The sequence below is a fragment of the Cavia porcellus genome, unplaced genomic scaffold (assembly GCF_034190915.1).
Source record: "Cavia porcellus strain 051 isolate PalLab524CR breed Dunkin Hartley unplaced genomic scaffold, mCavPor4.1 scaffold_7, whole genome shotgun sequence".
NCBI lineage: Eukaryota > Metazoa > Chordata > Mammalia > Rodentia > Caviidae > Cavia > Cavia porcellus.
In genome coordinates this window covers 69,892,969-69,918,297 of record NW_026947490.1, presented here as the reverse complement: position 1 = coordinate 69,918,297, position 25,329 = coordinate 69,892,969, and the positions used below count along the sequence as shown (strand labels likewise).

General features: G+C 32.1%; 1 protein-coding gene and 2 pseudogenes across 1 annotated transcript; all 3 read left to right on the top strand.

Annotated features, from left to right (window-relative positions):
* Positions 1–13,410: 13,410 nt before the first annotated feature.
* On the top strand, positions 13,411–14,349 carry LOC100732244 (olfactory receptor 10AG1-like). Its single transcript, XM_063252419.1, has one exon. The coding sequence runs from the start codon at positions 13,411–13,413 to the stop codon at positions 14,347–14,349; it is 939 nt and encodes a 312-aa protein (XP_063108489.1).
* A 5,231-nt stretch (positions 14,350–19,580) lies between these two features.
* LOC134477099 (olfactory receptor 10AG1-like) lies at positions 19,581–21,044 on the top strand (annotated as a pseudogene).
* Positions 21,045–23,764: 2,720 nt separating this feature from the next.
* LOC111754259 (nucleophosmin-like) lies at positions 23,765–24,186 on the top strand (annotated as a pseudogene).
* Positions 24,187–25,329: the final 1,143 nt, after the last annotated feature.

Sequence of the window (25,329 nt, the reverse complement as noted above, 5' to 3'; positions counted from 1 at the left end):
TTGTAAAATTAAGCTCAAAATTTACACTCACAACTTGTAAATATGGATTTCTCAGTTTGCATTGTGGCTTAAACTAAAACAAATTTGATAAGCATTAAAAATAAATAAACTAAATATGTAGAGCAGATTGATTATTAATAATCTTTCAAGTAAATACCTAAAACTTTTATTTGCAGTAAACTCTAACAATTTTTTATCTTTCTTTTTATTAGCTTCTAGAATCTATTTTAAGCATTGATACAAGTTATTCTAAGGTAAGCTAAATATGTGATTTCTGTCTACTTATATAATTTTGCAGAACATACTTTTTTTTACTAAGATGTATATAATTACAACAGTAATTCTGCAAAGGTTTGCATTTCATAGACAATTTTTAGTTTTTCTCACAGATTGTCTAATTAATAAGAAAACAGAATATGAATCTAAATACTGACTATAAAGAAATTATACAATTCTATGTGTTATAACCTTTAGATTAAAATTATATTTATAGTAATATTATACTTGGGGGAGGGACCAAGAAAGCAACCAGCCAGGCTTCCTGCTAAGTGACCTAGCCAGTCATGTGCCAGGAAAAAAAAAGCCAATGTCTCCCGAGAATCAGCCAGGCTGGCCCTTGGGGGACTAACCAAGAAAACAACCAGCCAGCCTTTTTGTTAAGCAGAGCCGCCTGGGCACCAGGGAGAGAAAAAGTCAAAATCTCCCGTGAGCCTATGGAGAGCGGGTTGAGAATCAAACATCCCCCAATCTTAGCAATCAGATGGTCTGAGGACAGCCTGAGTTGATAACAACTAAGGTACATAAAACAACCAAATGCTTGCATTGTTTGATTATGCCAATCGGTCAGCAGTCTGAGCATCTGTTGGGCAGGTGACAACATGCAATATAGTAAATATGGAGATTTCCTTCTATCTTGTCTTTGAAGGCCAATATTGTTTTCACTGTTTTGCTTTGTTATGATTGTTTTGCTCTATTCAATATTCTGTTTTGATTGGTTTTATAATGTTTTGTTTTGGATTTGATTTTGTTATACCTGATGGAATGGACAGCTATTGTGAAGATAACAAGATATTCTGTTAACTATTATTGTTTTCCCGGTATCCTGTTCTGAAATTCTGTCCCAGTTTTGCTGCATTGTCTTGATTGGCTTTGTTCTGTCTTGTTTTGTTATCTTACTATCTTTAAACAAATTATAGTTACATTAATATTAATGTTTTGGGGCTAGGGATTTAGCTCAGCAGCATAAGAGCCTGCCTTGCAAGCCGGCAGTCATGAGTTCGATCCCTGGTACTGATAAAAAAGACAAAAAAAAAAAAAAAAAAAAATATATATATATATATATATATATATATATATATTATTGTTTGTTTCCATACATTATAATTAGTCCTGTTTAAATATTTGTTACCTCAGGGGGTGGAGATTTAGCTCAGAGTCATAAACACCTGCCTGGCAAGCATGAAGTTGTGAGTTCAATCCTCGGTACCCAAAAAGGAAAAAAAAAAAAAAAACAAATAAATAAAAATTTGTTACATCAATGTACATGTAACACATTGGCACCAGGTCACCTGCAAATATCCATTCCTTAATTTAGTTTTATATTTATTTTTATCACCTTTTTTGAGACAGGGTCTTGCATTATTCTAGGCTGGCCTTAAATTTGCAGTGATCGTTCTGCTTTCCAAGTTCTGGGATTGCAGGCATGACCTACCATGTGGGTTATAAATACACATTTTTTTTTGTCTTTTTCCTTTTTATCGGTACCAGGGATCGAACTCACAACTGCCTGCTTGCAAGGCAGGTGCTTATGCTGCTGAGCTAAATCCCCAGCTCCCAAAATACACATTTTTTAAAAAGCAAAGTCAAACTCCTTTTTTAAGATTTCATAGCTATATATAGTTCATGTTCTTGTAAAAATCACACTGCTTTTCAATGTACTCTTAGATTTTATTCTAGGAAAATATATTTTATGCTTGAATGACTTTTGTTAAATAATATTTTGATTTTCAAAGCAAGTTTATCTATAGCCATACTACTCTGAAAATACCTGATCTCATCTCCAAACACATTTATACATTAAAGTTAATTATTTAATTTTTTTAAAATGAAGTGATCAACTTTTAAAATAATACTTCATGGGAAATATTGACAAATCATTACATATAAAGAAAAAGTGATAGCACATAAGTAAGAATCTTATCTTTTTCTGTAATAAATATTTCTCAACATGTTTTATTCATTTTACAATAATAAGTATCCTTATGCATTTTATAATGTAACAGCAAATTATATCAGGATACTTTTTCATCATGTATGAATATGACAGTGCTTGTTGTGGGTGACTGTATGTCTTTTTTTTTTCTTTTTTCTTTTTCATTTTTATTGGTACCAGGGATTGAACTCACGCCACACACTTGCAAGGCAGGCACTTAACGCCGCTGAGCTAAATCCCCAGCCCAAGGGTGACTGTATTTCTTACAATGCTTGTCTTAAATCCAAAAATATATTTCAAGAATAAATATCAATTATAGTAAAATGGAGGTTGTATTAAAAGTAAGGATAAAATATTAGCACATTATAAACAATACAGTTAAGCAATGACTGTTGACTTATGGGACTTGAGTCTGGAGGACTCTTAGTAAAATAGAAATGATCATTAGAGAATGTATCACTTCATGACATAAATGAAATAAAAGAGAACTGATAAATGAGCTTTTGACTTGGACAAAAATCTTTTATAGTAAATTCTGGAAATTTAACTATTGTCCAATGCACCAAATAAAACAGGGTAGAATTATAATTAAAATCCAGGTCTATGCAAGAAATATATTTCCTGAGTTGAAATCTCAGCATATATATGAAATAGAAAAATTAGGTAAGCTTTGCAACACTTTCATTTTCACCCATAGATAATGTATGGGCAAATATATGGGCATATATAATATATGGGCAAACCCTTGGGTATTAATAATACATAATTTAGGAAGATAACTTCAGAAATAAGAGTAATATTACAGTAAATACTTGATGTATATAGAGAAAATATCGCAGTAAATACTTGATATACATAACAATAACTGACAAAAAAATTCACATCTCAATTCTTTAAAAAAGTTTATTGAATGTCTGTCTTATTAATTATACATATTAAACATACTTATACATTTTCTACCTAAAATAGTCTCTGTTTTTGGTCTTTTTGGAAACTAATAATTATGCATTATATTAAATTTTTTAATTCTACACATTTTTCTCATATATTAATTTGAGTTATTTTTATTTTTTCACATTAAAATAAGATGCATTTGTTAATGTAGTGAACAGATTTTATTCTGCACTTTCCCAAAATACTAAAGTAGCACACAGTATCACAATTTAACACACCATATTAATCAATTTATGCTATCCTTCCCAAGATGACTGTTTTAAGTTACACTTGTGAAGTCTTTAAAATCACTCTTGAGTGACCTTTTTTTTAGTTACCAACAAACAAATTACTTCTTGAGTAACTCTTTGAGTAAAAGACTTCACCTCTTAGAGTCTGTGAACATTTTAAGAGGGAAAACACTTGATTTGCCTCTCTATAGCTGAGCTGTAGCAAACTCAAACTCCTTTTCACTTTAAGTCTGTTTCTCCAGCAGTGTGATACTGATTTAAACTATTTTATATACAGTCATGATTATCATACTGATAGTTGTCTAGTTGGTATTATTATAATGATAAAATAAAAACATGAGTGTGGCAAGTTGGTCATTGGTGAGAAGAGAATATTCAGAAGAGGAGCCGACCAAAGTTAGGCTATAGTGCAGTACACACATATTAGCAAGAGGAAAAGCGAGATGCTGGCTTTGACACAATTGTGAAGCTCATTTTTCGTGTCTGTGTTGCTGTAGACAAACTGAATCTCAAGCTAGCCACGTACTATGTCATTTTATTGTTTCTCAAAATTTCTAGGTCCAGAAGCCAGGTAGGAATCAGCACTGTAATTCTTCTGCTTCCCTTGACACATAGGGTTTTCACTGCCCAATGTCTGGTCAAAGATTACACTGGTCTGAAAGTGTAAACGATGTCATCAACACTGAGCAGACAAACTCCGCTGTCATGAAAGAGCCATACACATGCGGAAGAACTGTAAGCAGTTACAGGAATTAGCAAGATTATGTAACATGAAATCATGAAGTCAGTGTGATTGATCAGTACGAAAGTAATATGATTAAAATGGTATTCATTTTCCAGGGGTGATGGTTCACGCATGTAGTCCCAGCACTTGGGAGGCCGTGAAGCAGGAGGATCATTGCGAATTTGAGACCAGCCTGGGCTACAAAGTGAACTCAAGACCAACCAGAATTGCATAGTGAGACCCTGTCTCAAAAAGCCAAAAAAGAAAGAAAGAAAGAAAGAAAGAAAGGAAAAAGATGGTATTCATGGTATTTTGGTGGCATTTATTTAGTTACCCTGATCAAAGGTTAAATAAAACTTTCTCACCATGGGATAGCATTGAATCACATGTCTTTTAATAGATCTTACAACTAGAAAAAGACTTAACCATAAGATGCAAATGAAACATACTCTGAATGTTTAAATAAAAATATTACTATAAAAGATACAGTCATTAATCCCTCTCAACATTCTGTTATTTGTTATTTGTTTCAGTTTTCTGAACACTTTTTGAGGCCATTCTGTTGCTATGCTTTATTTACTTTGATGTCCTGAATTGATTTAAAGCATATAGCTTTGGATTTTTGGAAGAGTATGAAGAACATGGTTCCAGATGCAGGGAAGAAGGTAGATGGGGACTTAATATAATATTTTAGGAGCCTACCTTTCCTTTGGGTGGATTGTACTCTGGAACAATATTCATGGAGTATTGTGTATGTGTATCACGTCTCATGGAGACATCATGAATCAGGACTTCCAGTACCACTGAAAAGACTATCTAGAATGCTGGTCTAAATGTATACTTAACAAGGGGGTGTATTTTGAGGATGTTTGGTGCAAGATGACTTTAACTGAAATATTTCTTTTTAAGTGTGTTATATAGTATGATTACTCCTTGCATTATTAGAAAAATATAACAAAGAAAATAAAAATAAATGAAGAGGAAGGGTTTCTACATTCCCTAATCTATATAGGGTAATGTGCATAGTACTGTCAACAGAAAGAGTTGTTTTGTGATGTAAGCTAGAAACTATTAGAATTAAGAAAAAGTGTTGAATTATATCTTTCTCTTCTTGCCAAAAAGAACATATGTTCTCCTTCATTAATTTTACTTTACGTATTATTGGAGACCCTAGAATGTACATGTAAAAACTACAACAAAAGTATGGCCTGGACATGACAATATATATAGAAAAGAGAGTCTACATTATAATGACTAGGGTAAAAAGATAATTAAACTAATTTTCTGGATGTAGATCCAATGAAATTGAAAACCAACATTTATTTCTAACTAAAACAAAGTCAAATATGACTTTAAAAATACTAAGCGGGAAAGGATAAAAATTTCAAATTCTTAAGAATAACTGTGATATGCAGGGTGTCTGCTTAGTGAATTATGAAAGAACATGAGATTAACTTCAGCTGAAGCAAATGTGTTGATACTACACACATTGTAAAACTCAGTATTGAAAATGAATGAATTTTTCCAGTATGAACAGTGCAATTAAAGAAAGTGAAAAAGTCCTGTGTGTCTGAGTGTGTGTGTGTGTGTGTGTGTGTGTGTATGATTCACAGTAATTATGGAGTCAATAATTTGAGAAGTGTGTCAGACTGTTGTAGAAATTAAAAACGGCCTCTAAAAGCAAAGGTGGTCTAAAAGAACAACACATTTGGAAGATCTATTCCAGTAGACATCACAGCTTCCTATGCTGCAGAAGTTCAAATATTTTGGTATAATTCAGTAACTGCCCATGGGGTCTATGAGTGTCATAGAGAGCCCATCATACAAATGGCACATGGGTATATTTGAATATGAAAAGATATCATTACAAATTAGTGCAATAAGGGCAGTTTTAAAAATAAATTATCATAATTTAATTGGATCTAAACATGTAAAAAAAGAAAGGAAGAATTTGATATTTTAAATATAATTTCTACAAAAAAACCCCTCAGGTTATTTTGTAAACCTAAACATGAAGTACAACTCAATTAGCCCTTTTAAAGATAACATATGTTATCACAAGGACTTTAGTATGAGAAAACGTATTTTGACTAAATGAATTGGCCTAAGTATCATAATTTTGCAATGTGCGTTATCCCAAAGAGCTTGCATATACATGTCATGCTGATACATATTAAAATAACTCTGAAATATGCTGTTTGAAGATGAAACAATAACTCAAAGATGATTCTAAAATGACATATTTTTAAGCTGTGAAAAGTTGGAAACATTATTTAAATCTTATGAAAAACTACCATTTATGAAAAGTGATTCATATCAGACTCTTCATAATCCTCACTGTAGTTCATACCTGTAGGGAGCGGCACGACCACCCATTGCTTCCTCCCCACCTCTCTCTCTCTTTTATGGGCACATAATGCAGCTGCCTACATTAACCATAATCCTCTCCTGCTTACATCACATACCTGGACATGACAATGACCTATCAGAAACCACCCCATAGCCTCTTCCTATCCCATCAGCCAGCCCTTGGCCTATAAAGGATGCAACAACTTCCTGAATAAATGAGGCTTGATCGGATTCCCTCGACTTGCTTCAATCTATCTTTGTCTCCCCCTGTTCTATTCATCCCCGTTCCCCCTCCAGGTACACCCCACGGATTGATCCTTGGGCCGAATCACATACCAGTGTGATAATGACAGAGATTTCAGTGACACAAATAACCTGCTGTGGCCAGTGCGATATACATTTACCACTCCTACCTTACAACACTGTGATTGGATTTCTAGAAATCTCATTATTCTATTTTGATTTTATTTATGGCTTAATATGGATAAAATCTCACACAATGAAATTGAACGTCAGCAGAACTTAAAGGAATATACTAAATTCTTATATGGAAAAATATAAAGATAAAAATACTGTTAACATAAATTAATTTGCACATTAGCAGTCTATTCTTTGATGCTATAAAATGCATGCATAAAACCTACAATTTTCAAAATCTCTTCTATTTTGAAATAAAAATTGTTTTCTATGACAGGTCATTAAGAACCATATATTATCTGATTCTAATTGTTGTGTCAAAGTATTGTGTCCAAAATCAATCTTTGAAAAAGATAAAATGCATACAAATAATAATCCAACCAAAAGTTACTAAATATATAACACAGAAGAAAAATGTGACCTAAAGTCAGGATAAAGATCACTAGAAATAGGATCACAAATAAAGGGGTAATTAATGTACAATGATGTACAGAAATCACTTTAGTTTTGAACAAAAAACTAAAGAAACAGAGGCAAAAACCAAATTTGCCAGTCATGTGTATAAAATCTAAAATTAAAATTTGATTGTATAATAGTTATAATAAATATGATACTATAAATAAATGATTTAGAAATAACTTTTATAGAGCAAAAGTTTTATTATAGATGTGAAAATGAAATCATATTATGGTTTTAATGAAATGTAAAGTAAGACTTATCTCTGTTATACAATTTAGTTCAAATTTGAAATTTTAACTAGTATAATGCCCATATCAACTAAAAAATCTAAAATTTTATAGTCAAATCAATAAATGCAGAAATGGATTTGGTTCAAATGAAAGTACATAAAAGGTGCAGAAATAGGTTTAATAATACTAAGAACTTGAGAAACATTTACCAAATTAGTAAAAGATTGATGTAGACTGCAAGATCATGCTAATTCTTGAGATTTCTTGCTTTTTTTGTATTGGGAAGTGAAACCATGGCCCTCAAATTGAGTTACATGTCCAGTCTTATTTTATTTATTTTTATTTTAAAACAGGGTCATGCTTGGATGCCCACATTGAGATGAACTTGAGATCCTAGTGACTTCAGCCTCTTCAGCTTCTTTTATCTATATCAGCTTAGAATTTTGAAATACGAAAATGTTTCAAGAAGACAGTTTGTGTTATTTAAATTTTTTTTTATTTCTGAAGTGGCTTTTATTTTCAACCAGCTACATGGTTCCTCTGAGGCCAGAGTAGATAGTATGGTATGAATTTTAGATGCCTAGATTTTTTAGCAAATATGAAATGACTTAATTTCCATAGACATTAACTTAAAAAATTAGTCTATTTCAGCAAAAGGCTCTCATCACCTCATCTACTGAAGAAACCTCATATAGTGAAGAAGAAATAGCATGCACAATGAAAAACCACTAATCCATTTACTAAAGTCTGAGTGACCTGAGTCTGAAGTGGTTATAGAAATAAAAGGACAAAGAAAAAATTCACATTACTCGTGAAAGGCCTTATATGGTAGGTAAAAATATTTCAACTTTTTTGGAAAGTAATATTACACACTTTTGTATTGTTTTATTGTCAAAAAAATCCAAGAAGGAGCCAGAGAACTTCCAAGAAGCTGTCCTGAGTGATTGCAAGGACAAACGAAACAATATGAAATCCAGGGGGAGTGGACTATTCTTGTCTAACAGCAGTTGACATCTGAAGCAAGGAACTAGAAAAAGAGGAAATTCCTGAGGAAAGGAAGAGATTTAAGAACTTATAGGGTAAAATCATTGACACTTTCATAGACAGCATCATGCAGATTCACACAGCTGAGCTATAACTGTGAATTTAGAGTATTTCATTTCAGATTATTTATACATTTGAGAATCAAGAGTTTATTAGTAAAACAGAAAGCATTAAGTACTGAGATCATTTTTTTGAAAATTAACTACTTAATATAGCTCATATACTTTCTTAATTGTAAAATAAAATTCAGGTGTAAGTGCAATAATGCAAATCAAAGTCATAATATGATTTAAGATATTCTTTAAAACTATTAGTAATATATAAGAAACCAAGATAGTAGCATGTGATCATTTTTGCCTTTCAATGTATTAATTCAAAAGCATGAAAAAGTAAGGAAAATATTTAAGCATTTTAGGCTATACAAGCAAAAGGATTTCTAGCCTGGCTTAGCGAAATGTTTGTTTTAATAACTAGGAAAAGGTGTATGAGGGAGGAAGCTTAAGTCTCAGGGTCTTCTTGAAATTATATTTCTGTAATTGTACCACAAAGGATTGCCAAATGCAGAAGAAAATGACATAAAGGTCAAAGTGCTCTTTCAAAAAAGAAAGTGGGAGGCCCATTCTAGGTAACATTGTAACATCTTATAATGCTGTCACAGTATAAATGATGTAATTAAATTCTACAACAAAGGGATAGTGATGTAGAACCACACACATGGATACACTGAACATATAGACACAGGTGAGCATAAAAAATATTAGGACTATACAATAGAGTTAGTCATCAAATTTTTTTCATTAATAATATCCAATCCTAAAGATGATATAAATAAGTGATAAAGAAAACTTTGGTAACAAATTGTAGGCAGATATTTACTAATCTAATTTATTTATGAAATGATTCTAAGCAACTTGGAAACTTGAATATTAAAGTCAACATAATGAGTCTTCACAAATGTAATGTTATCTTCATGACTAGTATCAGAAAAATAATTTTACTATGTGCATTAAGTTTTCTCAGTAATGTTTGTTAACAGAAAAGGTATACATCCATGTAGATAACTGTTTCATATAAAAAGATCTCTAAAAACTATGGTGATAACAAAAAAGATAAGTCAAAGATGATTATAAGATATGTTCTAACATGTGAAAAATAGTATTGATTGATTATAACCTTTAATATATGAGTGTCTCTGTAATTGTACTTCATTATTAAGGTAAAAAGAAAATTATAGGAATTTATAATAAATTTTTCATATTGGTTGCCTGCTGTTCCTGTAGAAGAATATTTATTGTGGGAAGCCCTGTAATTGGCTGCCACCTTATATCTGCAGGCCGCACCACCTTAACACCCTCTAGGAGCTAAGTTTGGTAGGTAAGCAGCTCCTTGCCTAGCCTGTTTGGTCCATTCAATGATTATGTTAATCAGCCCACACGTGGGAAATTTGAAAATTTGAATTAACCTATAACCCTCAGTCTTGCCACTATTGCTAAGTTACCTGATGATGTCTCAGAACCCAACTCCCTCCTCTCCCAAAACCCTATACATTTGTAACTTTTTCCTTGAATAAACAAGACTTGATCGGATTTCTGACTGGTCTCCATTCTTTGCTTCTCTTGTCCCCTTTCATCCCCACTCGCCCTCTAGGGTCTCTGTGGAATTACCTGCAGGTGGGGACAAGTTATTATATCAAATGATAAGATTTTAAAATTCTTTTATTTTCTGTACTGTTTAAAGTACATGTTAAAGTAACAAAAGCTTGCTTAATGTAGTTTTCTCATTAGATTTACTTAAGAAAAAAGTGCATGGAGTGACATCTTTGAAGTACTAAAAGACAGAAAACAAAAATCTGTCAGGATATTTTTATTTATCTAGTGAAAGTACTCTGTAAGAGACAAAATGGTATTTTATAATAAAAAATTGTACCAATTAAAGGGGAAATAAACCAAGAAATGAGAAATACTAAAAGAAAACTTTCAATGGAACAAAAGAGATGGAAAGTTAAACACAGAACATGAACGAATAGAAGTATAATAAAAAGGTAATATGCAAAGCATTTTTCACATTTTAAAATGTTCTTTAAAACTAAGTAATAACTCAGACGAGAACAAGAAGTCAACCAGAAGCAAGTCCTCCCAGTGTGCTGGTGCCATGTGTGAGCTGCTGGTGGGAAGAGCAAGATGTCAGCCCCTTCTTGCATGTGGGCTGGGAAACAAGATAAATAAATAAATCTCTGAAACAAAAATAATGATTGTGGTATTATAAATAAAAGAATGTAAAACATAACCCTGTAACCTAACAGGATAGATAGATAAAGATGATGGTTTCACAGACATATGCTTGAGATTCTTATCTGGAAATAGTTTTACAGGTGATGGGTACTTAGAGAAAGGATTCATCTTTATTTTTTGTTCATGTTTCAACTGTGTGTTTATGAGGTGGCATGTATTTTCAGAGAGACACTTTCTCTAAACCTTCCCTAGCTAGCATAATGTGAATACCAAGCTACATATTTTAGGAAGTGTGACATGCCTACATTTCCATAAACTTCATTTAGAAACAAAATATTCCAATTCTGAAAAAGGTTTTCACCACCACAAATACCGATGACACCACACATAGCACATAATGTTACAAAATATGTAGAACAGTTTTCTAAGCAGCTGGGTCTGGATGAATTCTGAGAATAAAGCTAAATGATTACCTCACTTATAAAAGGCCCTGGACACAGTAGCAAAGCACTTTAAATTTTTTATGAAATGTAAATGAGTGCTTTTTCACTACTATCAAACTCCCCCCTACAATGGGGAAGCTTTACACCAAAAAGAAGGAAGAAGATAATGAAGGTTCTGTTTAAAAAGTAGCTCTCAGTAATGAACCAGAATGATTGCCAAATAGAAACAATTTTCCAGAAGTGAAATCGATGCATAAGAGAAGACAGTCCCCAGGGTGAGAGTGACTTTTCATATATAAGAATGGCTAGAGTTCTTAAAAGAAGCACAAAAGTGGCATTCAAGTGACATCCTGGGGAAAAGAGCTTAAAAATTTATAGGTAAACTACTAATTAGATCTTTGTAGACTGCTTGATGCAAATTTGTGAAGTTGAGCTTTTGTTAAAAATACGAGACTGTTTTCTTTAAGGATGATTCCAAATTAAAACAAAAAAGCTGAAACTCTGAGTTCTTTATCTGAAAATGGGTTAGTTTAAATGTATCATTGAGCCATTAACTTTCTTAATTATACAGCTAAATAAAATGAAGTATGTGTAATATATTACTCAACATGTTAATAATAGAAATCATTTCCATGAGATAAACTTGAAAACTAATGCTCACTGATTATAAAACTAGAAAAGACTTACTATATAATTATCACTGTATCAAGTCATAACTGTTTGGTGATTGAGGCACAGGTATAGTGAACTTGAGAAGATAGGGAAATGCATATTTTTGGAAGATTGGGGAAAAAGCATTAAGAAAATGCATTAAGAAATATTAAGAAATTGTAAAGCAGAGTAAAATAAATCATATTGGATGATTTTAACACAAAAGAGCAAAAGATTTTGTTTGATTTTAGCTTGATTTTTATTTGTTGTAAGTTTTTTTATTAGCATGTGTCTACAATACAAGCACTTTACAACCATCTTGGGGAGTGGGTACATGTGCACAATACAGCTAGATTCTTTTTAAAATCCCCTTCTCATTCTCTTGCACTTTCCTTCCTTCTTTTGTAAAACCTTTTTCTCATTTTTGTTCATTTTGATATTATTAACTGACAGTATCCTTCATTTGAGCAAGGTACACTACAAAGTACTCAATAAAATATAAATGCAGGGAGAAAAGTGTATAGATATGTCGACAATGGAAAGGGCTCTAAAAGAACACGGATGAGAGGAGAACGGCATGGCCAGGGAAATGAGTAGAATAAAGATATGCTTTGATTTTTAGTTTCATGTATATAATTTTAGCCACTGCAATTACCAGAATGTAGTACTACTGGGTGTAATCAAACTTGAACTGTAATAGGACAATATTTGACAAGGAATACAGATTAAAAGGAAATTACATAATAATGGAAACATAACAAAGGAGAAGACAGGACGTAGAAGAATAGTATGATGAATTAGGTTTTAGTTTAGTTAATATTTATCATTCCTGGGACATGAGATGGTGATAGAATAAGTTAAAATTATTCTGACTTTAATATATTTAGTATTTTGCATATGGGATGGGACATATACATACAGAAAAAAGTAATAATATACTTATTTCTTTTGTAGAAAAGAACTGGTTTAGGAAAACTTCTTCCACTAGAGTGCCAAAGGAAAAGGTAAACTCAATTTTACTAAGAATTAAAGAAAAGCTTGAAGATAACAACATTGCATTAATGAAGATGAAATACAACTATCAATACAGTGAAAAAAATAAATTCAGGTAAACAATAGAAAGAACTTGTAAACTAATTCTAATATTAAGGGCAAAAGAAGAGATGACATTGACCTATACAATGTACTCTAAGTGTTGGTAAGAATGTGAATTTCTCAACACTTTTTGGATAACATTACAGTCAGCTACAATATTAGATTTTATGTCTTGAATTAAAGTGAATTGCATACCAGCTCATTTTCTGAAGTTTCAAGTCTCATGTCATAGAAGCAGCAAGGTAAAATTCAAAATATCATGAGAGATCATGTATCTATAGACCTAATTACAATAACACAACAAGGCATTTAATTCCAAATGCAAATTAATTAACCATCCTGATTATAGCGTATCTACAGATGAAATGCAAATGAGAACAGAAATATCAAATGCTACCACACTCATGGAATTTGTTCTATTGGGATTTTCTGACGTTCCTAACCTTCGGTGGATTCTTTTCGGAATATTTTTACTCATGTATTTGACTATTCTGATGTGCAATAGCATTATAATACTAATAACAAAAGTAAACTCTACTCTTCAGGTCCCTATGTATTTTTTCCTTAGAAATTTTTCCTTTTTGGAAATTTGTTATGTAACAGTCACTATCCCAAGAATGCTCATGGATCTTTGCACCCAAAAAGGAAATATTTCCATCCTTGCCTGTGCTACACAAATGTGCTTTGTTCTCATGCTGGGGGGCACCGAGTGCCTCCTCCTGACTGCAATGGCCTATGACCGTTACGTGGCCATCTGCCACCCTCTACGCTATGCCCTCATCATGAATCACAAGTTGTGTGTGCAGCTGGTGGCCGCCTCTTGGAGCTGTGGGATTCCAGTTGTGATTGGGCAAACATGCCAGATTTTCTCTTTGCCCTTTTGTGGGTCTAACAGAATCCATCATTTCTTCTGTGACATCCCCCCAGTACTGAAGCTCGCTTGTGGGGACACATTGGAGAATGAGATCGCAGTCTATGTGGTTGCAGTAGTGTTTGTCACAGTTCCCTTTCTGTTGATCATTGTCTCCTATGGCAGAATTATCACCAACATTCTGAAAATGCCCTTGGTCAGAGGCAGGGCTAAAGCCTTCTCTACCTGCTCTTCTCACCTGACAGTTGTGGTCTTATTCTATGGTACAGCTAGTATCACTTACTTACAACCCAAACCAAGCCAATCTGAAGGCATAGTGAAACTCACCTCTCTTTTCTACACTATTTTGATCCCAACTCTGAATCCAATTATCTACACACTAAGGAACCAGGACATCATGTTTGCAGTGAAAAAGCTACTAACTAAATTTGAAACATGAAGTAAAGACTCAAAAACTCACAAATAGTTTCCTGATGTGGTTCTCACGTAGCTGCCATTGAAACATATTCAGATGTGTCTTAATAACTATATAATGTTAATTTATAATATGATTATGAAGTCATATTATGTATGGTAACCCTGGTTTTAGATAGTTTACTTAAAAACATGAGTATAGTCAGTGTAAAAATTAACACTGTGAAGATGGTTGATCTTGTTTTGGTGATCAACTTTTTTTTCATGTCTGCTGTTGATTTAAGTGCTTTTATCTGGTGCACACCCATTCCCCCAGTCAGCTGTCAATCCGTCATTCTACCCGCCCCTTCACACTCCATGCTCTGTCAAACTGCACATATGCCTGCTGCTTCATCGTCTGCCTGAGAGGGTTCTTATGCTCCACTGCAACCCTCCTCTGCCCGCAATAAACACCTTTTTTTTTCCTTTTTCTGCTCTTGCTTCTCTACCACACCGAGGAAAACTCTGACACCTGGGAATAAGGTTTGTTTAACCTTGTCATCCTTCCACCTATTTGTTAGACTTCTCTGATCCCTTATTTGGATTAAACCAGTGAAATCTTGTGTGCAGTGGATCATTCTCTTACTGCAGTGGCCAAGGACACTTGACTCTTCTAAAATAAATATTCTGTACCTTGTCTAGATAGTTATGTCATTTCATTTCTCTGAAATCTCATTGTGTATTATTGTTCTTTCATCTGCAATATTATCAGTTTAAGGTAAAATATCAGCTATCAAAGTATAGTATGTTTGGCTGGTGAGTTTTCCAGCACGTTGGTATAACCCTAGCTATTTAGATCTGAAGAAGTAGCCGACGCTGCATGCCAGCTTGGGTAACTCTGAGACCCAGGCTTAGACTAGGAACTAGATGGCAGGCTGGGAATGTGGTGCAGGGTGGAGGACATAGGGTTAGCTATCTTCTCCTGGAAAAAATAGAAGAGTAATATGCACAATCAGCTCCTGGGCTACTATCACTCTTCTACATGTTAAAAGCATTTGCACATTGATTTTGCTTCCTTGTGATTTAAAACTTAATTCATTTATCTACTGTTAATCCAACACACATTACCAATTGGACCTCAACAGGAGGGTATCTATACAAAGATTTTAGTGTGTACAGCATGTGTAAGTGGCAATAAAGAAATGTGTTTAAACTGTGTTCTGCAGACCAATTTAAATAGTGAAATGTTATAATATGCTGCAAAAAATTTTCTTAATGAGTAGAAAATCTTAAGTGTATCCAGGACCAATCAAAGTTTATATTGTCCAATTTTAAAAATCTATTGTTCAGTTGAACTGTTCACATTGAGCCAACAGCCATTTCAGTGAAAGAATATACTTTATCAAAAGAGTAGTTAAAAATCAAAAGGCAGTTAGGTTTTTAAAAATGCTAAATGTAAGCATAAAATTTTTTCCTTATATTTATTTAAAATTTTACAGACTCATAAGAGCCTTAAGACTTTGTCTTCAAACCAAGTAACAGGAGGGACGGAAAGAGGGAGAGAGACAGAGAAAGACAAAAGGAAAGAGAAAGTGAGAGAGAGAGAGAGAGAGAGAGAGAGAGAGAGAGAGAGAGAGAGAAAGAGAGAGAGAGATTAGATCAATACCATGGAATGAATATCGAAATCGCAGTATGTTGAGCAAACTGGTTTCTAATACTGAAGGAAATAGGATGGAAAAGAGATCCAGCTTTGTAGAAGTGTTATTATCTTTCATATATTTCAAATTTGAAGTTTTTATATTTAGCGAACAATGGCGATGAATACAGAAATATCATAAAGGTTGCTCATAGCAAAAAATCTTTACTTTTTTATTAAAAAAGAAAAAGCAAGAAAGAATAAAACCAATGATACAGAATTTCAACATAATAGTAAGCTAACCATAGTTGACATACTGCATATTAACTTCAAAGTAGTCAAATAATACTAAGCTAACCATAGTTGACATATTGCATATTGTTATCTTCAAAGTAGTCGCTCAGAGCACAAGCTTTAGACATAAAAAATGATCAATCAAATGATGAAAGCACAAACTGTTCTTTCTGTTAAATGAAAGATTAGTAGTATGGTAATCTATCTTGTATACACACACACACACATACTTCTTTAGAGAAAATAACATTTTTTTAAAGTGTCAATAAATGAAGCATGTACATGTAATGATGAGAAAACCTTGTTTTGCTATTTCTAAAAACCTTTGTAGAGGAGATGCAGTAGATACACTAAGAAGGGGAAAGGGCATCAAATGCATGACTTGGAATCTCAGTATTCCCCAGTGGATATTAGTTGAATCAAGTGGTAATTTGCTATCAGCAGCATTTTTGTTTTTTTCCAAAATCCGGTGGAGTCATTGGATGAGTTGTCAGGAGACCTGAATGCTACCTACAGGTGACAGTTGGCAAAAGAGTACCTGGAAGAACAAATGGGAAGGATTGTTTTGCAAGCGTGCCTTCTTAAATATGAAGATGGCATGTGTGAAAGTGACAAATGCAGAAGGAAAAAGTGAGAGAATCTTATTTAAAGAGAAGTTTTGAAAAGATGTATCTTATTATGTACATACATACTTAAATTACTCTCGTGGAGAGGAAAAAGGAACTGTATTTTAGTTTAAGAGAGTGAGCTGGATTATTTTATGCTTCTAGGACTTTTGTGCTGATATATTAAATAATTTTTTTGCCTTTTTCGTTTTTATCGGTATCAGGGATCGAACTCATGACTGCACACTTGCAAGGCAGGCGCTTATGTCACTGAGCTAAATCCCCAGCCCCAGATATTTTAAATGATTTTTAACATGCTGTAAAACTCTGAGAATCAATAATTGACATACTGAAACTAGAAAGCTTTAAGCTGAAAATTTATACACACAGCTTGCAAATTTATTTTTTACTTTCCTATCATGGATCAAACTGAAACAGAAATGATGTAGTATGTACTAGTGATAGATATACAATAATTGGTAGGTTGTTAGTATCAATCTACCAACTAAGTAAAGGTAACTTTTTTGCAACAAATCCTGCTGAATGATAAAATATTGTTTTATCTGTATTTTAATAACTTCTGTGAGTCATTATATTCAGTGATACATGCTATTTAAGGGAAGCTAAACCTATAATTTATTTTGCAATCATATAATTTCAAAAAATACCTTCTTACTAAGAATGATAGCTTTTTTACTAAAAATGATAATAGTAATAATAATTTTCAGTGAAGTCTTCCTACCCTACTTATCTTTTGTTTTTGATCAGATTCCCAAGTTAATTTTTTAAAGAAGTACTATAAATAAAAAATTATCATAAAGAAGCTATAACAATCTGTATTTTTGTCTTTTAATTGAAATTTGCATTGCAATCCAATAAATTGTAATAACTTATTTTTAAGCAAAAGTGTTATTTCTCTTTTAAAAGCATTCTGTGAAATACTAATAAAATGATAGCTCATTTTCTGGAAAAATCCATTGATAAATTACAAAATCAACTGTTTTTCAGCATCCAATAATTAGGGATAATTTATAATCTTTTAAAATAATAATGCTACACAAAGTATTCTGTAAGATATTCTAAGAAATATATTTTATGCACAAAATTTTATTGAATAATTTTGCTATCTTCAGAAAATATTTATATATTAAAATTAAGTATTTAAATCTTTAGAAAAGGGATTCTAAAACTTTTAGCACACTTCATGCTTTCTGAGCAGCATTCACAAAATATTACACATAATGGAAAATGATTACACATAAACAATGGTCTATCTTCCTTTTGGGTAATACTAGCACTTCAAACATTTTATATGAGTAGGGTTCTTATAAATTACATAATTTTGAGCCGGGCCGTGGTGGCTCACGTCTGTAATCCAGCACTGGGAGGCTGAGTTGGAAGGATCGTTGCGAGTTCGAGATCAGTCTGGGCTACAAAGTGAGCTCAAGGCCAGCCTGAACTGCACAGCGAGAGCCTGTCTCAAAAAAGACAAAATAAATAAATAAATAAATAAATTACATAATTTTTCATTTTTTTCTTCACTTTGGAACATAGATAATGCTGTGATAGCATTTTCTAATGCTTGCCTTAAATTTCAAAAGCATGTTTTGAAGAATCAATGTCAAATGTAGTAAACATAGAGGTGATAATTAATGTAAGTTAGCAGGAGTAATCTCTATAAACTTAACATATATATATATATATATATATATATATATACATATACATATATATGCAGTGACTTTGGACCTATGATGCTGAATTTTGAAAGATTTTATTCCCAAATTATACCAATAATTATATAATTTATAGAATACAACAATTCCACTTAACAAAATATGTAAGAGAGAATAAAGAAAAGCAAATTTTTGGGGCTGGGGATTTAGCTCAGCAGCATAAGCACCTGCCTTGCAAGCAGGTGGTCGTGAGTTCGATCCCCGGTACCGATAAAAAGAAAAAAAGAAAAAAAAAGAAAGAAAGCAAAGCAAATTTTTAGGTTCATTGACTTGAACAAGATCTCTTTGGAGTAAATTCTGGAAATTTAAATAGCTTTTTAAGTCAAACAAATGTAAAATAAAAAGCATTAGTTTAAAAATCAAATATAAACCTAGAAAAAGAATATAAACCCTAAGTTTAAATCCTGGCATATATGTGAGATAGCAAGAATCATATAAATTCATTCACACTTTCTTCTTTATCCATAAAATATCATATGGAGAAAATATATATGGGCATTAAAATTCTGAAAATAATTTCAGAAAGAATAATGAACATATTACAGTAAATATATATATATATATATATATATATATATAACAATAGTTCAGAGAAAATGTCACTTATAACTAGTTACCTAGGAATAAGTTATTGAGCATCTCTCTTGTTATTTATGCATTACTATTATAGTAGCTCATGTATTCTCTAGGAAAAATAGATATTCTCGGATTTGGATCTTTTTGGAAATGTCCAATCATCCTGTATTTTAATAAGCTGTCTTTGCTTATGTTGACTTGCATGTGACTCATCTCAGATGTATTAATAATACTGAGATTTTTTAAAAAAATAAGAATAACCAATGGTAGATAGCAAGACACTTGAGGATAGATTTACTAGGTAGAGTTAATGGAATCATCAACAATCCAAAATTTTAATGGCATCATTATTTGTTAAACATTCAACAGGCCAAAATATCATCATATGTGCTTCACTATAAGGTGTTGTAAATAAATGATCTAGATGACAATGCACAGAGACAGTGCCGCTTGTTGTCTTGGAGAGATCAGTGAAAACCACATGCAGTGTCTACTTGCTGTGTCTATGGGATGGTCCAGCAATATCAGTATTAAAGGTAAGGGGAAGCATAAAATGTACTTGAACAAGCTGCATGTTAGAGTTTCTTCATTATCAAAAGTTGCACTTAAAATTTTGATGGTGAATATATTATTGAGAAATATGATTAAATTATTGCTGCATCAGAATTCTGTTGGATTTACATAAAAACTTATTTTATTCCACCTTCTGATAGAATCGAAGGTGTATTGTTCTAGGTTATATCATTTTCATTCAAATTAAAATTCATAATAGATAAGATATACAAATTTATAATTTAATAGTTATAATTCTGTTGTATTTTTGATCCTCTGATACGAAAAATGGAATTTGAGTATAGATTAAAAATTTTCTGTGCTAATTTTTCAAGAACACTTTAATCCATAGACTTGGATATCTCAAAGAATATAAATCACATATCTTACCATTTTTACAGATAAAAAATTAAAAATGCCACAAGAATTCAATTTCACTTCGATAAAGAAATTTTTTTGTGATTTTCTGAGGATTCACAATCTTCCAAAGTTTGTTTTTGTGGTATTTTTCTCTATGTGATCATCCTACTAGGAAATGGAATAATTATTCTTATAACCAGGGTAGACTCGGTCCTACAAACATCTGTGCATTTTTTCCTAAGTACTTTTTCTTTCTTAGAAAATGTATGTATCTGTCACTCTTCCTTGAAGTCTAATAAATCTTTGGACATTGAAAAGAAACATTTCTGTGTTTGCTTGTGCTATACAGATGTGCTTTTTCTTATGTTTGGGAACAAAGTGTTTGGTTTAGTTTGGTTTGGTTTGGTTTGGTTTGGTTTGGTTTGGTTTGGTTTGGTTTGGTTTTGTCAGTGATGGCCTATGACCACTATGTGGCCATTTGTAAGCCTCTACACTCTCCGTTATTCATAAACCATACAAAGTCTGAATGTAACTCGTAGCCACCTCCTGGATAAGTGCCATTCCAGTTGAGATATAGTAGACCTCTCAGATTGTCTCGCTGCTATTTTGTGGATCCCATCTCAATCACTTCTCTGATATTTTACTGATATTCAAACTAGCCTGTGGGGAAACTTTTCTAAACGAGATGTTGGTCTTCACAGTTGCTGTGCAGTGTGCTATGACTCACTTTCTGTACATAGTAGGCTCCTACATTAACATCATCTCCAGCATCCTAAGGTTATCAGAAAGAGGATCAATGTATACCTTCTCTACCTGCTCCTTGCATGTCATAGATGTGGCTTTATTTTTTTTGGATCTGAAATCATTGCATATTTACCAGCCAAAGCCAAATAGTTTCCCACCAATGATATTTTTTCTCTCTCTCTTCTACACTATTGTCACCTCAAAGTTTAACACTCTATACTCTGAAGAACAAAGATAGCGTGATAGCCATAAGAATATTAGTAACTAGCATTTGCTAAGGATTTGAACTGATTGTCTGCTTTGTAATTTAATTGTTTTCTTGTTTAACAAAAAAATTACCTTTAGTTTGTTTTCCTGCCCTTCTAGAGATTATGTTTACTCATTTCTGAGGTTTTTCTTTATGCAACACTTATGATATCTAGGTTTTATCTACAGTAGTTTTTGCAATAAATTAGTATATAAAAGTCTCACATTAATATATTAGAGTACTTCTCCAAAACTTATTGATGATTGAAGATATGTGAAAACCTATACAATTTCTTGTCTAGCAGTTGATGTCACACTAAAAGGAATAACTTTTTACTTTCCTCCTTATATAATCATTATTTTCATAAAGTTATTTGTCAATAAAAAATGACTAGATGTTCAAGTGTTTGTTGGTGGACTCCATAATAGTTGTTTATGATTTTAGGAGATTTACCCTTTTTAACAAAGAAAGTTTTCCTCTTTCTGATGTAGAAAATACCTAAATAGAGTGTAAAATGTTAATATCTACTTGTGATAGTGTACAGTGAATATAATACTGAATTTTCAGTGTTTCCATGTTCTAAAATTCAGTCACCATGGGCAGAGACAAATCTTAAAAGAAATGGAACAGGATGCCTGAAAAAAAGGAGAAAATTTTCTAGATTTCTCTCTTTTGTTTCATTCAGGCAACAATATTCACCGTATTTTTTAATACATCTGATAAAAGCATTGAGAGCAGGATCTTCCAGAACTACTCCAGAAAACGCCAAGAAAAATGAGATAATGTGTTTAAAGCAGGGAGAGTATTTAGAGAAGGATTAATGCAATGTGTCTTTCCTCAAATATTTCTCACTGAAACATTTATTGTATAATGTGATTACCCCTCATATTATTGAAAAATAGATCACTGAAAACAAAGAAATGGGAGAAAAAGGTTTCCACAGTTATAATTCATACACATGCACATTAGTGTCAATTGTTTGGGTTTTTAAAATTTTATTTAAAAGGAAAGAGAAAAAACAAAATAAAACAAAGTGGTATAAGGGTACAAGTAATACAGAACTACAAAAAAAAAAAAACAGTAAGAAATCACCAGTTAATAGATTATACATTATCATCTTAGAGATAGTTGCTCAAGTCAAAGGATCAAAGCATACAAAGTGGACATTCAAACAGAGAGACTGCAAACAGTTGTGTTCAATGATCCAACCAAAAACATTAATACGGTCATCTATTTAACACCCTAAGCACACTTGCAGTTGTATCCTTTAGAGCACTTTTTTCCTTTTCTTTTTTACAACAAAATTTACACAATTTGGGTTTTATTACTCCTTAGTTCTTATTACTTTTTTTTGAAAGAGAATAAAGTCAAATATGGCAAAACAAAGCTGTCAGTCAACACCAAGGATAGACATAGCACATGATGTAAAAACAGAGTACAAGGTTGTCAACAATGGTTACCATAATGCCTCTTGCTTCCTTAAAAAGAATTGTATTAGTGTCAATTGCAAGAAGTGTTTTATAATACAAGCTGGCAAATATTATAGTTAAGAGGAAAATGTTGGAGTTTTTCTTTTCTTGCTACGAAGAAAAATATGTTTTCACTTGTTGATTTTATCTGCAGTGTTATAGGAGATCCTACATTCTCTATGTGAAAAACTTCAACAAAATATAACAATTGGAAAGAAAATAATTTTGACCATGAAAGACTGTAGATAATTGAATATATGCTATAATTAGTAAAGTCAGCAAACTATTTTACTGTATATACAGTATTTGAAAAATCACTTTTATTACCATATAAAAAAGCAAACCAAACATGACAGCAAACATGGTATATTAAATATAATAAAAATGACAAATACTGAAGAGTAATTTTGGTAGAAGTGCATGGCATGTCTGCTAAGTGAAGTACAAAACAATGTGAGTGAAACTGTAGATGAGCAAATAAATGGAATTCTATCTCATAAATGCGAAGCATACCTACAAGTTAATCTTGTTTCTTTAGGATTTAAAACTGAATTTGTCTAGCTAATTTTAGTCTAGGTAAACATTACTAATGGAATTGCAACAGAAGAGTTTCTATACCTGGATTTTATAGAGAACACATCACTCATAGATGTTATTGAAGAAAAGATATGCTATCATTTTGAGCTGTAAATAGATTTAGATGAAATGTTATATCTTTCTGTCATTGAGAGCAAGAAATAGATATTTTTCTTACATTTTTATATACAATTTTAGTAAATATACTTACTGTTTAGAGAAATAAAATAGTGTATTTGTTCTGAATAGAAAAAACAACACAGAATTATACAATTATAGTGATAAAATACTTAGACAAATCTTGAGATAAAATGTCAAAATTATTAAAGATTCTGCAATGAAATTATTAATGAACATATATGTTGAATACACGGTTTGTAAAAATCATTTCTTTTCCACATGAAATAAGATCATAGAAAATGATAGCAAAATATAGTTATTCTTTTCCTGTCCAAGGGTTCTGTCATTTGTAGGATCAACAAATTGTGAATAAAAATTTTTTCTTATAAAAATAAATTGCATTAAAGTGAACAAATACTGACATTTTTATCATTTTTCCCAAACAATATAAAACAATAATTCCATATGCAGTTATTATATAACAATATTATATATAACTCTCATATATGTCAGATGAGGAGGAGGAAGAGGAGGGGACACTTCAGTATGTCTGGAAAACACTTTGCTCCTGGAAGTGGTAATGAAGTTCCACATAAAAAAAGCAAATTTAGCTGCTGATGAAGATGACGATGAGGATAACGACGACGGTGAGGAAGGCGAGGACGATGATGATTTTGATGAGGAGGAAACTGAAGAGAAAACTCCAGTGAAGAGATCGTTATAAGATATTCCAGCCAAAAATGTATTAAAATCAAGCCAGAAGGGAAGAGATTCAAAACGTTAACACCAGGATCAAAAAGCCAGGAATCCTTCAAAACAGGACGAACTCCTAAAATACCCGACAGACCCAATTCTACAGAAGAGTTTAAAGCAAAAATGCAAGCAAGTGTAGAAAAAGTGATTCTCTCCCCAAAATGGAAGCCAAGTTCAATTATGTGAGAAATTGCTTCCAAGTGGATGCCAACTGATGTATTATCAAGGGTCAGTGATACTCTTTAACTGTGAAAAAATTTACTTTTTAATAATGGAAATACAAAAACACAAGGCGCATATAATTTCTGATATTTTTTGAAAAACAGGTTTTCATATTTAGCTAAGATGTATACGCTTTCAGCAAGCCAGCTTTACTTTTCTGGAAGCATGAGAGAAACCTGAAGAAATCATTAAACTCTCAGTTACAGGTGCCTGAAAGCTAGAAGTTAAAAAAAACAAGAGGTTGACAATATTAAAAAAAAAATGGTTAGGTAACTAAAAGAAAACCTACTTGATCGCTTGACACTTAGTTTACTCTTGCAAGTTTAACAACACATCAACATCATTTTAAGGAAAAAATCCACATGAATGCACAATTTTTTAGTTGCTTCAAAATGAAAATAAAGTAAGTCATCAGTCAGTAAACTCAGATTTTTATTCATATGTAGAAACATATGAATGTCTCTTTGAGACTTTAAAAAAATTAGTGGTCTAACAGTATTATTATTATTTATAATTTAAATTGGGCAACTTTTCCTCTATTAAGTGATGACTTTTTTCCTTCTCCATAAACTGGTTTTTAATGTTTGATTCGATTTATTGTTTGTACTTAATTTTTCTTCATATGTAAAACCCTATTCACGAGACAAAATAGCACTTAAAATGTAATTTGTATTTTTAAAATTTATCAGTGTTACTTTATTTTTCTTTTTGGGAACTGTTTCTTTTAACCATGATGAATTATTTAATTTTAAATATCTGTGTGTGTGTGTGTGTGTGTGTGTGTGTGTGTGTGTGTGTGTCTTTTCCAGCCTAAATGTTCAGTCAGATTGTGATTGACTTGTTGTACCAATATTATAAAATTTCATCTTTAAAAGCGTTTCATTTTTTAAAAATATTTACAGTTTCATTGAATGTTTTGCCATTTTTACTATTAACTCCTGAAAAAAATTTGTTCTTCCTCCAAGGCTATCCAGTTTTTATTATCAAACTTCATGAATTTGATGTACTAACTTTGTTTTGTAGTGCTATTGTGTTTGACTCTTTTCCTGGGTTTTATATTCTACACTATCAGAATGTATGCCTATTCATGCTGGTACCAAACTTACACTGAGGCTGAAGAAGTCTTCTCAGCTCAG

Bases quoted from the DNA above. Each gene is read 5' to 3' on its own strand.
- LOC100732244 (XM_063252419.1), top strand. From the start codon at position 13,411: ATGAGAACAGAAATATCAAATGCTACCACACTCATGGAATTTGTTCTA.